This window comes from Acanthochromis polyacanthus, chromosome 5 (assembly GCF_021347895.1).
Source record: "Acanthochromis polyacanthus isolate Apoly-LR-REF ecotype Palm Island chromosome 5, KAUST_Apoly_ChrSc, whole genome shotgun sequence".
Taxonomy (NCBI): Eukaryota; Metazoa; Chordata; class Actinopteri; family Pomacentridae; genus Acanthochromis; species Acanthochromis polyacanthus.
In genome coordinates this window covers 11,340,693-11,357,295 of record NC_067117.1, presented here as the reverse complement: position 1 = coordinate 11,357,295, position 16,603 = coordinate 11,340,693, and the positions used below count along the sequence as shown (strand labels likewise).

The 16,603-nt window shown below is 42.1% G+C and overlaps 1 protein-coding gene across 1 annotated transcript in view; it reads left to right on the top strand.

Moving 5' to 3' along the window:
- The first annotated feature begins 493 nt into the window (after window positions 1-493).
- sema3fa (sema domain, immunoglobulin domain (Ig), short basic domain, secreted, (semaphorin) 3Fa) overlaps window positions 494-16,603 on the top strand; it is a 53,185-nt gene continuing 37,075 nt past the window's right edge. Inside the window, 2 exon segments of the mRNA XM_022209776.2 lie at window positions 494-865; window positions 2,353-2,506. Coding sequence (XP_022065468.2) covers window positions 2,395-2,506 — 112 coding nt within the window. The 5' untranslated portion in view covers window positions 494-865; window positions 2,353-2,394.

Genomic DNA, 16,603 nt, shown 5'->3' with positions numbered 1-16,603 from the left:
TACGCTGGGTCAACTTTTGAGAAACAAATCACACTAAGCACAGCGGTCAATATGCCTGTGTTTCCATTCTTTATTATAAGTAAGTAAAGTCTAAGTAAAATCATAAAATTCCAAAGAGTCTAGCCATATGGAAAATGTGATATGATAATTGCTGCCACTGGGGAATACAGCAGGACTCTGTAAATGATCTAATCCAAAATGCAAGTCATTGAAAGGAGATTTAGTCCACTAGAGGGTCCATTTTTAACTAAAAAAATATATTTGCTGTTGTGGCTGCAACCCAATATGTTTGACAACTCTTCCTCTTAATACTAAAAGGAACATGGCATCTCCACATCTCCTCCCGCTGCTCACATTTCCTCTTACTTCAGGGGGATCTCCTTAAAACAAGTTTTACTTCTGTAGCCCCCTGGAGTGAGTGAAGACGCAGAGCATTTTGTGTCATTTTTGGGGGGAGGGACCGAGCGCAGGGATGCTAAGGTAGGTTCCCTCCCCCATGGGTGTGTCCACAGCCGGGAGACCTCAGTCTATCCACCTGCAAAAGCCGCTTCCCCTGCACTACACACTTGAGCGTCGCTGCGCACGGCGGAAACCGCTCGTCTCCAGGAACAACTCTTTTGTTTGTCGCCTCCTTTTAGTGGAAAATACAAAATCTGTTGATGCGATTTAGAGATCACTTTAAGTTAAAGCGGCTGCGTCAAGTTAATTCAAATCCAAGCTTTGTTTGGCTCTGGGATAATCGGGTAGGATCTGCTGCGGATACACTGACACTCCTGGCTGCGGACGCAGGAGCTCCAACAACCCGGGTGGATGGTTTTAAATGGTCACCAGCTGTATCACAATATTCTCTGGACCTAACTGAAAGGTAAATCGGGTATTACTTTGACACATAATAAGTTAGAATAATCATTTATGGTGCGACAGATGTGCATTTGAATCAATAGGAAGCCACATTTGGTGGACTGGAACAGTGATAATGCCTGCGCTCCGTGCGCAAGCTCCAAAAAATGGAATATTTGTATATTTTGTAAAGTTCTGTAAAATAATGTTAGCCAGAACATTAGAGATAGATTCTTTTCAGCAGTGCACTTCAGCTTGTGTGCATTTTTATTCCTGGGGTGTCTCTCTGGCGTGTTGGAGGTCGTTTTTAATGAGCTATACTCTCAGATAGTATTTAGAAATATTGCAAGAGCCGAGAGCAGTGAGTGCGTGTGAGGAACGTGAGTTTTAGTGGCATTGAAAGTTTCTGCTGCATGTGATGCTCTGGCTTCAAACTAAACTGTATATATGTTGTCTTCAGCTGCTACTTTTTACTGACAGCGTTTAAAAATCTCATGTCCTGTTATAAATGACACGTGGTTCATGTTCATGTCCTCATAACTCAAAGCCCCAGTCAGGCTTTATTTTGGTTAACGGTCTGCTTTGGAGTTCTGCCTCCAGGGCTCAGTGTGGAACTTGATCTTAAACCCTGAGTGACAGTTTGACCTCAGGACTCTGATCCACGTTTACAACTAGATCAGTGACATGCAGGGATAATTACAGCAAAATACGCCCTCGCTAAAAATTGTTTTATTGTTCCAGAATCGGCCTCTTCCAGAGTCACTCCATGCAAGTTTTGCTGTTTTGTGGCAAATCATTACGCACAGTTCTGCCGCCTCGTACGCACACGGATAAATATGAGAGTCACCAGGTTCTTTTTTTTAATAAGTATTTTATCTTCAGTTGTCTTTGTGGCGGATAGCAGCATGTTGATGCCCTTTGTGATTTAATGTGCCACTGCGTCAGGCTCTAAGGAGCAACTCCACGCGTTACTAGTGGAATTCAGCTCTTGCAGTAAAATGATTGTAACAATTCTTTAACTCCTGACCAGCTTTCTCAAACGTATCCTGTTTCACTGTGATGGAAAGTGAAGATCTGCAGAGAGAGAGGGAGAAAGCGGTGGCTTCTTTTGGCTCTCTCAGCTGGAAGGAGACTCTGCCCATTCACACTGTTTCCTTTACAGCACAGAGAGGCAAACACCAGCAAGAACAATTGTGGGCGTTTAGGAAAGGCATATCGCAATGACAGATTCAGCAGAAAATGCAGAGGCAATGATGAAAACCAAATTCTGAGCCAGAAGACCTCCTATCCAGACTCCTGGTTCGGGTTAGGCTGCTTGGCGTATGTTGCACAACATGTGTTCAAGACTTTTGCCATAAGCAGAGCATGGACTGCATAAAGTCTGATCCAGTTTTTACCCCTGTGTCTCACCCCCTGCTTGACTCTGCGTTCTCAGGTTTCAGTGCATAAAAAGCAGAGACCACACAATGCAGAAATGTCTGTGTTTGATGCTCATCCCTTTCTGTCCCTCAGCTCCTGGACTCTCCTTCTCCCCTGTTAACAAACAGAGGGACAATGTTGTGGGACAAACTGTGCTGGCTGCTGGCCCTGCTGGCCTTATCGTCTGGGGGGCTGCCCCATTCCAACGAGCCCCTCTCTGCTCCCAGAATCTTCCTGTCCTTCAAAGGTAAGGCACTTAAAATAAAGCTGTGTCTGTGACCCACTTTGCTGTGGTTCTGTGCTTCTCTGTAGCCGTGCAGATTTGAATATCGGTGTAACAATTACGCCTGTCAGCTTACTTGATCTTGTCTAATAACTGGAATGGGTTAGTTATTGGCACCGACTGAATTCAGGTCTTGGCAAGCCCGGCGTTTGTCCCCTCAGTGCTTTACAGTGAGTTTGATTGTGTGATTGTGTGAGAGGGGCCTGATGAGAGGGATGAGATGTGCTGTTGATTGTCCTGAACCATTCAGAGGCTTTAGAGAATATGTCTTCATCTAATCGCCTGGCTGCTATTAGTTCCCCAAACAGGCCTTTGTGTGACCTCAGCTCCCTCCTGAAATCAAGTCAGATTTAACACTTGGCTGGGCGCACACTCAGGGTGCAGATCCAGCATGTTATGAATGTTAGCCAGTGCCACATGAGACCCGGAGTGTGTGTTGAACTGTCCTGTTAAAATAGGTCTCGGCGGTGCAGTCTCCACTGCTTTCATTCCATTGTCAGCAGTCATTGTGTCCACGACTGCGCCTCAGGTTTTATAGCACCTGTCTCTGAAGACGACTTTAATCAGACTCTGTTGAGTTTAGATCCCTGTCTTTTTATGAGATCACCACACTTCAGTTCTCAGCTGTGTGTCTGAAGTTTGCTTGAGTGTGAACATCTGCGGACACTGAGAATCAAAGCACTGATAATATTGCAAATGAATAATGAATGCTGTTGTGGAAAATCACTTGTTATTTTGCACTTCTGTTTAAAAAAAACAATCCCGAAATACGAGAAATGTCTTGTTTTGCCTCGTGTTCCTTCATATTGTGGTCTTTCTGCTAAGCTAAGCTGAAGTCTCGCCTCCTCAGATATTTTGCTTATCAGTTTGTTTTCCCTCCCCTCATCCCTTGAATCCCATCTCTTTCCCTCTGTCTCTAATCGAGTCGGATTTCACACGCTAATGGTCTCACATATGCTTGGTAGAAAAGAGTTAATTTATTTTCTACTTCTTTTAATTGAGTTCCTTTTTGTTTTTAATTAGTTTTGGAGGTTACTTTATGCCTCACAGAGCAACTTCAGATAGCTGGAGACTAGAAACGCACCTAAGCTGTGCATTCCCTAATTGTATTGGTTTTGCACCATGCCACTGGGAATACTTGTGTAATGCGCTTTTATTCATTTTTTTATGTGCCAGTATACTTAAGGAAACACTTGGCTTCAGGCCTCATAATATGCTGCCATACAGATATAGTTTGGTGAGAGCCTTGTGATAAAATAATCCAGTGTATTTTTCTTTTTTTGGCTTTTCTGTTTGATGATAATAGGAAACAAGGAGAGCAATGTTGACTGCGAAGTGTAGCAGCTAATAGAATGAGTTGTTTTTGTGGTGTGTTGCTGAATTTCCCGCCCGTGACCCAGCAAGCCGTGTTTATCCATAAAGGTTACCAGTATCGCTTTTCACTGATTATTTGCATTTTATGAAGCTGGTAGAGAAGATTTTTGCTGCGCTTGGCGGAAATCCAAGTTTGTTAGAAGAGAACCCACACTTTCCGTCTCTGCTGTTCAAATATTTGCCCTTTATCAAAGCAACAGACAGTGGGTCAAATATAGTACACACATGTTAGTAAGAAAAAACACATTTCTCATACAAATACAGTATTAGGATTGCATTTTAATGTGATTATCTTGGAAACCCACTTTGCCAACGCTGCCATTTATTCATAGCAACCATTATATTGTGTCTGGTATTGAGATATTTATATGTACATGCCATTTTGCTGAAACTCTACAAAATTACAGACCTGATTTAATAATATTAATACACATAAAATCACCGTGATATGATGGCTCAAAGACTAAGACAGCCTTGTATTTTGGTGCTTAACTCTGACTTTATTGCCTGAGCTGTTTATTTTTTATTATTGTGAATTGTTTCATCATTTCCCTTCATTCACTGATCAAATATTACCAGTGATTTTTATCTTGCTGACAATATGTTAATGATACAGAAGCTCTATCTTCCAAAGCGCAGTAATCCAGTAAGTACATTTTCAGTACCAGATCTTGTAAAAGTGGTTTTACTATGTAAACCACCACCATAAACCTAAGCTGATAAATTTGCCTAAAGCAGCTCCTGAGTATGTTAGTCCAGGCTGAGTTATTAACTGTGATAAGGACCAAGTGAGCAAACACAGGCAAAGACCAAAGGAATGTCCATTCAAAGCAGATCATCAACCCAGACTTCAAAAGAGCTGAAAAATAGCACACACACACACACACACACACACACACACACACACACACACACACACACACACACACACACACACACACACACACACACACACACACACACACACACACGCATGCACACAGTTAAAAAAAATACCAGATAGCAATGCATCTCTCAAACTAAACAGTGCATGTTCTCCAAAAAAGGAGAATTTAATCGCAGCATCCAAAGTTCTGCAGTTTATCTGTTCACTCAAAAGTGCAGCTGAGGTTTTGAAAATACACTTTTCAGATAGGACTGTGCGTTATAAGATGATCCACAGCAAAGGTCACGTTTGTGCAGTTCTTTAGGTGTATTCTCTCTCATAAAGGCTGACCGAGACTGGCTTGAATCAGCTGCCGAGAACTCCTATATTTACTTTTAAACAAGGTCTGTAATCACATGCTATTTTAGTGCGCAGGGCTCTGCAAGGTTGTGACCCTTCAAACAGAAGCCAGTCACACCCGAGGTTAACTGCCCTCAAACTGTGGGAGAATGGCACCATATTAACAAGTAATAGCTTGTTAGGCTAATACTCAGGCACATTTGAAAGTGTTTAACTTTGTTTTTCTTCAGCCTCTGTAGTCGGCAGTGGAACACCTGGGCACAAGGTTAGCTCTGGGAAGAAAGCCTGGAGAGGAACGACAAAGCCAGGCAGTCCTGTAATTGGACTAATTCTCAGGGAGAATCTTAAAGTTGCGGCAGCCTTTGCTCTCACCCCCTCCAGACAGTCTTTTTTGTCCCGTGTAATGGGTCGATGGTTGTCACACCCGAACAAAGACTTTGCTATCTGCTCATCTCTCCCAACAGTTTTCAGGGTTAAGATCAGAAACAGCGACACGTCCTTCATCTCTTTCTTCTTTGAATAATTACGAGCTGCTACTGAGTTTGAACTTTGCAGCACATTCTATTTCTGACTCTCCAACAATAGACACTTTCCACAGATTATGTGCTATGCACAGATTTATGTATATATAGCACACGGGAAGAGACTTGTGCCTTCCACATGTTACATCAGTGTGACATTCCTCTATGTAGGTGGTCCTGTACTGTTGGCAGCTTTTTGTCTTCTCGGCTGAAAGAGAAAACGCTATTGTAATAATTCTTCTTGTCTTGCCATGACATATCACACCTTTCCCCCAGATTGTTAAAGGGATACCAAAGCGCAGTTTGCACCTCAGCCAACTTTCACGCTTCTTATGGGAGTTTGACACTGGAAACCCAGCCGTGCCGCAATGACCTCTTTTCAATCGATGAGCTGCTGAAATCTTCTGCACAGCTAACCTGATCTAACGTCTAGCGAGGTGAAGTTCAGACAAATAAGGTTCTTGTGTGCATTGTTCCCATAAACATGAAAAATCACACAAGTCTCCACCACTCCTCTGCAAGCTCCTCCAATTGTCTTGATCTGTCTCTTTCAAACAAAGGCTGCTTGAAACCACCGTGTTCGATTTGGCTAATCACTGGGGAGACGGCAAATGCATTCAGTCTGCAAGTATGTCATTCTCATAACCCAGAAATCTTCCCGCTGTTCAGCCACAAAACTAATGTCATTAATTAGCTGTATCATTAGAGCACATTACACATCACAGAGGGTAATATTATATTATATTACATGCATCATCAAAAATGTTAAACATAATGAGACATGCATTGCACAGAGAAACATACTTGGTAGATTTCCCCAATGTAATCGCAGGCCTAATGAATAAATCCGTAATATGATTATCATCTATAGAGGAAGGTGCTTATGGTATTACTTTTGAAAATGAAGAATTGCATGGAGTACAGTGGTGGTGAACTTGCTCAAAATGTGTGATTGTAATAGTTTTTTTGTGCATTCTTAGAACTGATGGTTTAAATAAAGACTTTTCGTTGGCAGATCCACATGGGATTCATTGTGCTTCAACCTTTTTTTAAAGGGTTTCATTGATTCCACTGGTTTGCTGTGTCATTCTTTACAGTATGTAAACAGTAAACCTTCTCTACAGTGCTATGTCACAGTTATTTGAAACACGTCTGGGTTATAAAAGGCAGAAAAGTTGTGCAGACAGCATTTTTCATCCATGATTTCTTTGAGCCAGAAGAGTGGAAGAATGTTCTGTCATCAGTGAAACAGTGCAAAGTGATGTTATCTTGATTTTGAATGACAAGGGGGGATAATAACACGCAGTGTTCAAGCTATGAAAGGAAAGTAGTGCAAATAATTAATACTCCTGGACATAAATGTCATGCGGTCGCGACATTTTTTTATGTTTATTTCTAAGAAACGAGCAAGACGAAGCAGAGTCACTGATCTGATGGTTTTTCCAAAGAAGCAAATAATCATTTTGTCTGGGTTAAAGTTTGCTGTGCAGTATTATCTAATTCACATCCTCAGTGGCCTTCTGCCTACCAGCTGTACATGTTTGCTTCTTTCCCAGCAGATAAGCATCATGGGTGCATGAGGTTCACAGATTTGTCACAGCCCTTAACTGCTCCAACCCACATGAAATCCAATTCTGAGAAACCGTAGAGGATGCAGAGCTTTTATAAATGTCCCTTGGTCATGTTTCTGCTCATGTGTCCGTGCTGCTTGGATGCACTAAACTCACTTTGTATGCGTCCACCAGGCAACATTGTACCTGTTGGCAGTCTGAAGTCCAAAATTGCCTCTTTTTTTCCTATTATCTCCATTAGAGAATGTCACGGCACTGAAAATGTTTCCACAAAGTAATGCGCAGTGGCTGTGGCACGCAAGCCCCCAGCAATTATTACAATACTTTGCTACTTTCTCTCTGGAGATGCTGCTGCTGGTAGAAGAGGAGGAGGAGGAGGGGAGGTGCATCCCAGCAACCTTTGCTCTGCAGGATGCATTCTGTCAAACTATGATTATTCAGGAGAGGGAAACAGAAGGCGACAGCTCCAGCGCTAAATATAGTGTCCTTCCTGTCTGTTTCTTTCTCTTTTTATCTCCCTCTCCTCCTCTGCCTCGTCATCCTCCTCCTCCTCCTCCTCCTCCTCTGCTTTTACTCCACTCTCGCGCCCTCCTCTCTACTTGCCTGTTGATAAGAGGCTGGCAGTGTGGGATGAGGGAGGAGAGCACCCAGTATGCCACCCACAGCAGGGGCTCACTGTTTTAGCACACGCAGAAGGCGAAAGGGGAGGAAGGGGGGGTCTCTAAAGTGCCCAGACTTTCCTTGAGATGCAGAAACAGCAGTGAGGCATCAGGGGGATGTATATGGGAGGAGTGGGCCACGTCTGCGAGCAGAAAAAAGGTTTTGCATACTAACACGCTGTAAGTACAGTGGGAAGATGTATCTGAGGCTTTTAGGGAAATAATGCGTCTGTATGTTTTAGTTATTTGCATTCCATAAATGGCTGGCTCCCCACGTCTTAATGATATCACAGAGTAATGCACGTACAAATCACTGCTCCCAATGAAAGGCACTAAATTGAAAAGAATTTTCCCCCAATTTAAATATTTCTTTTGAACCGGCATGCAGAGCCTAAGCACTTATTAATGCTGGAATCGCCCCCTGTGGTGATTAAAATGCACAACATCCAAATGAAACCGTAATCATCCCGCTATTTATTATTCCTGCGATTAGGCATTTTAATCATAGATTTAATTATTTGTACTGGGGAGGAGCAGACCTTCTCATCCAGCTTCATCAGAATAAGTTCAGTTTATTGAGCAAGTTGACATGCATCCATGTAAATATACACCGTGAAAGCAAGTAACATTCTGACTGATGATTTTGCACGATCATTCGAATCATTTCCATTCACAGAAAAACAGACGGATGAAACAGGAATAGTTCAATCACTACTTCTGTGTTCTCCACCAGTCACTCCCTTTCTTCTGCTATGATTTAATGACATCAACTCTTTATCTTGGGCTACTAAGCTTCTAATAGTCAGCTGATTGCATTTCAATGAGCATATTGACGGTCACGTCATGGATTTGGTTATGAAGCCAAAGCACACAACCAAGTGAAGAAGGTGGGGTCTATGACTTGGAGGAGGCCATTTGTCAGATTAGCAGCAAAAAGGTGACAGTCAAAGGTGAGATTACCACTAAATTTAAAATAATAGAGGCAAAAAAGTTACCAGAAATAGACATTAGAATTATTTAGCGCATTTCTTTATGAAAATTAATCGTCAACAGAAATTTTATTATTGTCACAGCACTCATTTCAACTTCAGTTTTGTAGATTTATTTCCCTTTTTCTAAAAATTTGCACTTTGATTAATTAAAACTGAGTTAAGTAAAATTTTGACACATGCCACAGAAATATAGTTTTTTAATTTTATACTTATAGCTGCAAAGCAACTGAGGGTTTTGGTTTTGGAATTCTGCTTTTTCATGGTTTCAGTTCATGGATTTGATGCGACAGAACAGGTCAGTTTTTAGTTATTTTATCTTTTGTACTTAATACTATACATGTCCATTAACATGAAATGCTTGTTTTATGAAGAAGCTGTCTTCTCATTGTAATTGGAACACAACACACATCACCACCACTGATAAATACAGCAGTAATGACCGTGATGAACACTGTGCTAAGATTTTGTTCTTTCAGACACAGAATCTAAAACAAATGATGGAAAACTTTCCAGCTAAAATGCTCCGTGACAGTTGTGCTCGACTTCTTCTGCTCGTAGTGGATGCTTTGCAAGTTCAGTATGAAGCTCTTTTCAGTTCTGTGTTTGCTGTGTAAAGGGGGGCAACACTCAGCAGGGGCTGAAAGACAGACACACTATGATGGATATGGGAGTGTGTGTGTGTGTGTGTGTTGATGTGTAGATCCCTGTCCCTGCTGTAACCAATTTTTGTAGATCGAAATGTGACAGACGAGACAAAAATAGATGTAAGCTGCAGCGGTACATCACACCCATGTCTTTTTTATTCCCTCGTGCTTGAGAAAAGTGTTTAGTGTGGCCTTTGTAATTGTTTTCTTTTGCGCCTCAGAGCACTTTGTAGAGCCCATAATTCTTGAGTTGTGATTTTAATCATTGTCAGGGGCAGTGATGAACCTCTCCACCTGCAGAACAGGGGCAGCAGGGTGGGGGAGCTGAAGAGGAGGACGACAGCCGCCGCGATTAGAGACCGAGTCAGAGAGCAGGACGGTAATGGCTTTTACCAGTGGTGGTTTTTCTTAAGATTCAAAGTGACAGGGAGGAATGGGAGAGAGTCTTTTAATATTCATTTCAAGTCCATGTGTTTAAGTCTGCATTGTTTGTTTGTGTGTCTGCTGTGTGTGGGTGCTCACATTCTTGCAGAGCATCTTCTGAAAAGAACTGCTATCTGTGACACTGCTTTGGTTTGGTTGCCATAGCAGCATCTACCTGTCACTCCTCACAAACTGAATCGGGTTCAAATGATTCTCTCCACAGAGAAGAGGTGGGATGCAATCACAGCTTTGTGCTTATTTCCCCAGATGTCTGCTGTCTCGCCTGCTCACAGGAAATCCTGAAGTAAAGCAGCATCAAGTCTCAGTTGAGACGAATGTGGAAACAAATTTACTAAAACAATCGACTCTGATGATTCTTTGGCGTGATCTTGTGACGTTGCTGCAGAGGAATGGAGAATTTAGTGAGAGAATAGATGAAGGATTGATCTCCGCCCGGCTGGTCGTGCTCTCCAGATGTGGCTGAGGTGTGGGAGTCTCTCGGGGGTTTGTGGCTCTAACTGAAATTAAGGAGACAGCAGGTCAAGGGCACCTCTCCACTTGTTTACCTTAGACAGCTATCATTCATTTTCATTTGTCTGTCAGTGTTGGGATCTTGTTACTGGAGTGTCATTGACCTCATTCATATGGTGGCCATTTTGAACATGTAGGGCAATTCTCAGGATACATTCTGTCATATACAGCTAGCTTTGTGTTTTAATAAGAACAGCAACTTAATGCTGCCTAATTTTTCAGCTTGACTGGTTAACACAACAAAGAAGTCACGCTGTAGTTCTTTGGCTATGAGTCCTTTTATCGATTCATCCAGTAAAAAAAAAAAAGGAATAAATGGCAACACTTAAAACATTTCTTTAGTGAAAACTCTTCAACTTTCACTCTAGTGGTTTCGATTTAACTTTCTCCCAGCTTTGTATCACTGCTGTTTTCATGAATATTTTAATAATAGATCCATTTATCAAGCAAAAATACAAAAACACTCCGAAAATGTGAAGATTACTGTTGCTCCTAAGGTTTCAAATTACTTTTCTGGCTTAAATCAAAGAATTACCACACAGAATAGTAACGGTCCAAATATATTTCATCTGAAGTCACATCTCCAAATGACTGGATTGATTTTCTTTGTAGTGTTTTCAAAGGGCACTGTGAAGTGTAACTGTACGTGCATGAAGTCTTCTGGCACACTGAATATGAATGACAATCGATTCAGGGATCACACTAAGAGTTCAGTAACTACGTGGAAAAGGTCGCTGATGTTTGTTTCGTCTTTAGAGGCACAATAACTGGACAACAGTCTTTAAATGACTGTTCAATCAGCCGCAGCTTACTTTGAGTTGGTGATTTGTCAAGCAAAAGCTCAAAACATTCTTTGTTCAGCCTTTCTAATGTAATAGTTTTTTGCTTGCCTAATTTTTAAATCTTTGTAAACTAAAAATGGACAAGACAAACTATTTTAAGACATGACCATAGGCATTTATTGCCCTTTCTTGACATTTTGTAGATTAAAAACCAATAAATTGATAATGCTCATAATCATTGTTTGGCTGTCCTATCGGTACAGGTGTGTCTGAGAATGAGTCTGCTTTACAAGATACAAGCTGGAGAAGCATTATTGATGGAGCTATTGTTGATGTCGTGTGTCTCAGAGGATTTTTCTGCTGCCCTTTCACTGTAACATTACCTGAGTTTGACTTGCATGACTGCAGACTTGGTCCCATTGTGCAAAGACTGATGTTTTTTTCATTAACAAGTAGAATCAGCATAAAATGGCACAACAAACACAATTTTTAAAGTTAAAAAGCTAAAAAAAAAAGGCGTAGTAGCAACTGTAAACCCTGCGCATGTCTTTTGAACTGTTCCAACTCGGACGTCTAGAAGAAAGAGTGAAGACAGAGTCCGATAAGGGGCGAGAGAGAAATGAGGTTTGTCGGGAAGATAGGCTGAGAGGAGGGAAAATGTGAAGGGAGCAATAGAGCAGAATCAGACAGGGCTCTGAGAGTGCTAATGGACTACAGGGCATCAGTGTCAGGTTTGCTATCTCAGCCAGAGCGTGGATATATGGAGGGATTTGAGAATGAAAAGGAGGAGAGGAGCGTGGGTGCACAAAGGCATACTCAGGACAAATTGTGTGTCTGCTTCCCATTAGCTGTGTGTGAGTGTTAGATGAGATGGTTTACTTAAACGAACAGCCTCCACAGGTCAGCACCGTGCCAATGCCCTGGCAGTAACCTCGCACTGTAAGGTCTGATGTTAGTCAATGAAAACTGCTGACTTTCTTCACACTTCCATATTGTCATACAAATTGTCTTAGAAGGAGTGTTGCAAGTGATTTGGCAAAGGTTGGACATTTGGAGTGAAGCCCGAAGTGCATTTCGAACTATACGTCTCTTCACGAACAACACAAAATAATGAGACGCCGACTTATACAAATATTTCCTTCTGCAGTGTTTATGCGATCAAAGTCTCGCACTCCATCAGTTTGGCAACGTTTTAATGTGAAACGCTTCCTTTCCTGAGTGAGAGGTCAAAGTTGTTTTTAGGCAGAAGCCGGCCAACCTCAAACACCCACAACCTCATGAAATTTTTCAGGTGTTGGAGTTTCAGTCTATCAAGCCTCTGTGTGTGCGTATGCGTTGGATGAGGGCCAAGTAGCTTTCTGTGTGATTATGGCAGAAATGAGGCCTGTGGTTGAGCCTGACCATGATCCTGTGGGAGGCTGCAGTAGTGGTGTCTCACTATTGGATTTAAAAAGCCAGAACATTCCTCCTTCTCCTCTTCCTCCTGCCTCCCGTCAGAGCTGTGTTTCATCATTTAGTTAGTACCCCTCTCCCACTTTCATATTCTCTGCATACATTCCCTCTGCATGATGCATAACTGGTGAAAACTGAGCCCCTGTCAGATGCTAACATCATTACAGAAGCCTACCTTCGAAGTTTGAGATGTAAAGCTTGGTAAATAGCAAAGCCCTCCTTGTCAGATTGATTTCGCTTGAATCGGATTTGTATTCCCCGTCTTCCATTAGCCGCCATGGCTTCGGGCGAGTAATGCCTTGGGTTTGAAGGTCAGACCTCTGAGTGAGATCACGCCTGTGTGGCAGAAAACCCCCCTGAACTCACCTCACACTGGGAGAACAACAGAGAACAGCCAGGCGGAGGAAGAAGGGCATAATGTGGTGGAACATGAGGTTTCCAAGCCTTGTTTTCTGAGTTTGTACACTGATGGGCTTCCTGATAATGTGCTGATTGTGGAGGGGAGGAGATGGCCTCTCTTCCCTAATCATTGTGGCGGTTGCATTGACGTGATGCCAAGATTTTCTTCATGCCTGCCCCGTTCACGCCTCTTTGCCTCCGAGCTTTGTTGGTCAGCCCTGTTCTCAGGAAACTTCTCTAGGTGTCCCTAATGGTATGTTGGCAGTGCCGTCCGTGGCATCTGTGCCATATGTGTGCGTCTGTGTCGCTGCATACATATGTATGAATGAGAAATCGGAGTAAGGGCCTCCTATGTTGCTGTTGTTATTGTTGTTGTTGGTGTCGACGCCTCACTCATCCCCGTGAATGGACTGCTTGGTCTCAATAGAAGAGGGGCGTTTGTGTGGGTTGGGTCCATCATTCATTTACTTCATTCATGTCCCCGGGGAAGCGGAGGGGGAGTGGCATACAACATTGGCATGGCATTAATGCTCAAAGCATCTCTGTCTGTCCTTTGCCTCCCTCTGCTCGCTCTCTCCCTCTCTCTGTCTCTCATCATTCTCGTCTCTTACTTTTCCTCCCCTTGGCACAAATGGCGAAACAGTCATCACTCAAAGCTTGGCTATGATCCTGGCTTTCATGTTCTGTAGGATTTCATGTTAGATGAATTGATGCTCCTCTGGACCTTTTGCTTCACCGCACTACAATGATGGAAGACCACAGACAGCCTTTGAGAGAGCTTATAAGAAGCAGCACCTCCTGGCACAAACACAGAGGCACAAACTTTTTTTCTCCATGGCTGACGGATGTAGTTTTAATGTGGGCCGAGAATCCGACAGAGGAAACAAAAAAATGTCTTTTGACACTGGGAAGATCTCCAATCCAAATGATGCTTTGTTCAAGTGTAATTGCATTTAGGAAGTATAAGATGCTTGGAATTCATTAGTCTACGGCTTTGATTATTCTAGTGTCATTAACAAACAGGATTGGTGCACAGCGTGAAATTTACCTTTTCACCGCCATGGCTGGATTACACTGTCCCATTAAACCATCTATGCATGATTAATTAGTCACAAATCTTTGCACAGCATTATGAGCAAATTAGGCCATACACAGAACAGGAGTATCACATTTATTTCAGCCACACCATACTGCATGCTGTGGTGTTTAACTGAATTACTGTGCATTTTGTGTCATTAGAAGCTGAAAAATATTATTTTATGCAAAGCATGTGCAAACAAGGTGAAGTTCCACAAATTAGCCTAGCATTTCAATAAATTCTGCTCATGCTGTTGGGGTTAGTATTCACATGCATATATTCTTGTGCACAGGATCATGCACAGTATTTTCAGGTATGGCAGTTGTGAAGCTATCGCCACCCACTCTCATTCCCAGGCCCTCAAACACAGCCATTTTGTCCAAGCAGCAGGCGTCTTAGAGATATAAAATGTCCTTTACTGTCAGTGCCACCAATGTTAAGTTTGTGGCTGAAAGATCTATAGGAGTTTTTCTACTTAAAAAAAAAAAAGTCCCATAAGGAAGTTGAATGGATGTTGGCAGTGTAAGTCACAGAAATTTCATCCAGGAGGTTTGTGTCCTGTGTTTGGACTGGGTTTCGTTATATTTCCACTTGTGGCTTAAATTCATTTTCACTCATTGGTTATGTTTAGGCACCAAAACTTGGTTACATTTTGGGAAAGATTGTGGTTTGGGTTTAAATACACCCTTTCACAACACCGAGCACATGTTACAAGGCAAACTTGTTAGTGACAGTGACAGCACCAGCAGGAAACATTTGGCTACAAACTCATGACATCTGTTTCTGGCATTCATGAAATTTTATTGGACTTTCAGATTGCTCTGCACATTGAAAAATTATGCTCTGGGGTACCCAATGTGACGCCAAGAAGTCCTAGTAAAGTGATTGTGTTTAAAAAGGTTGGGAGTAAGACAAGACTGTGTCTCTTAGCGTGTAGCTCCACAATCAAGATGTTTCATTGTGTTTTACACAAAATGTAAATAATGCAGTATGAATTGCTGAAAAGTGTATTTTTCTCTTGTGTTGGAACCACATTTTCTTCTCTATGCTATGATACTTGATAAAAGTTGAGATTGTCTCATATCAGCTGAGACTCGATTATTTATTCAAAACTTTTAAAAGCAGTACTGGTTTTATAGAGGTTGTCTCATCTCTACGTTTACATGAATGCATTTCTAATAAACTTGGAGAAAGTTTCATCAATCTGCAAAACATCAGGAACTCTTAAGATAAGGAAATGGACATAACCACTTGTGTATCATGAGATTAACTGTGCTTTGTACGCTTTTGGTACTGAAGTAGCTTTCTGGCAGTAAAAGCCTATTGGCACGTTCAGTTTGAATCACTTTGTTGCTGGAAATTTATGATAGCAAGAACCGTTTGCGTGACAATCAAAAGATCATTTCTCAGCACTCTCAACTTGTGTGACTATTGCAAAATATCCACTAGTTCTTGAGATGATCATAACCAGACTGCTGGAAAAGCGACAAGGGAAAATATGGCAAGCTGCAAACAAACAAGCCCCAAATGCAGAAAAAAAACCCAACTTGTCTGCTGTTCAGATCTGATGAATGAAAAACAGATAACGAAGATATGAGAAGGGAGTGTGAGAGAGGATGAGAGAGGCTGCAAATAAAGGAAAAAAGTCTCTCTCCATTCCTGGTGTGGATCAGGCCATGTTTGGGTGCCTTATCAGTGCAGAGCGGATGGCTAAGCGCTGATTTATGACAAGGTATGACAGTGTGAGATAAGAGGGGTTTTTAGCCTCCATGTGTCTGTGCAATCACCGGCCCCTTCAGCACCCAACGTGAGGACGGATGGAGGGTGACTGTGACCAAGATTTCCCACTGTCACGCATGTTCCTCTCCTCCAACTGATAAGACTCCGACCTTCCGTTCATTTCTCTGTTTCTCTTTATTTATGTCTCTATCATTCTCTATCGCACAGTTACTTCCAACAAACAGTGTCTTTTGTAAAACATAGCAGATGTTGCCGTGCAGATGAATGTTGGGACGTGCAAGAATTTCTGAATTCTGAAGTACTAACTTGCATGCAGGTGGAGGCTTCATGTGTTACATCATGGCTGCTTAAGTGGTGAAGAGGTCATTTCAACATTTCTTATCTATCTCTGCTACATGCTGAATCTAACTGAGCAGAACTGCCAACAATAACATACCAGAGGAATCTTCACCATTTTCTGATTCGTTGTATTCAGAGGTTTGTTCCTCCGGTTGAATGTAACTGATAAAGCCAATAATCTGAAGAAGGAGCTTGTCTCTTTTGCCCATTTCATGCCTGGACTGTAGTATTTGCTGTGTAGTATTGAAATGAAGGGTTTATGTGAGCCACGGGGTTTTATGACACGCAATCTTGTGTATCATGTTTTTATCTGTCCCCCATACATCACTCC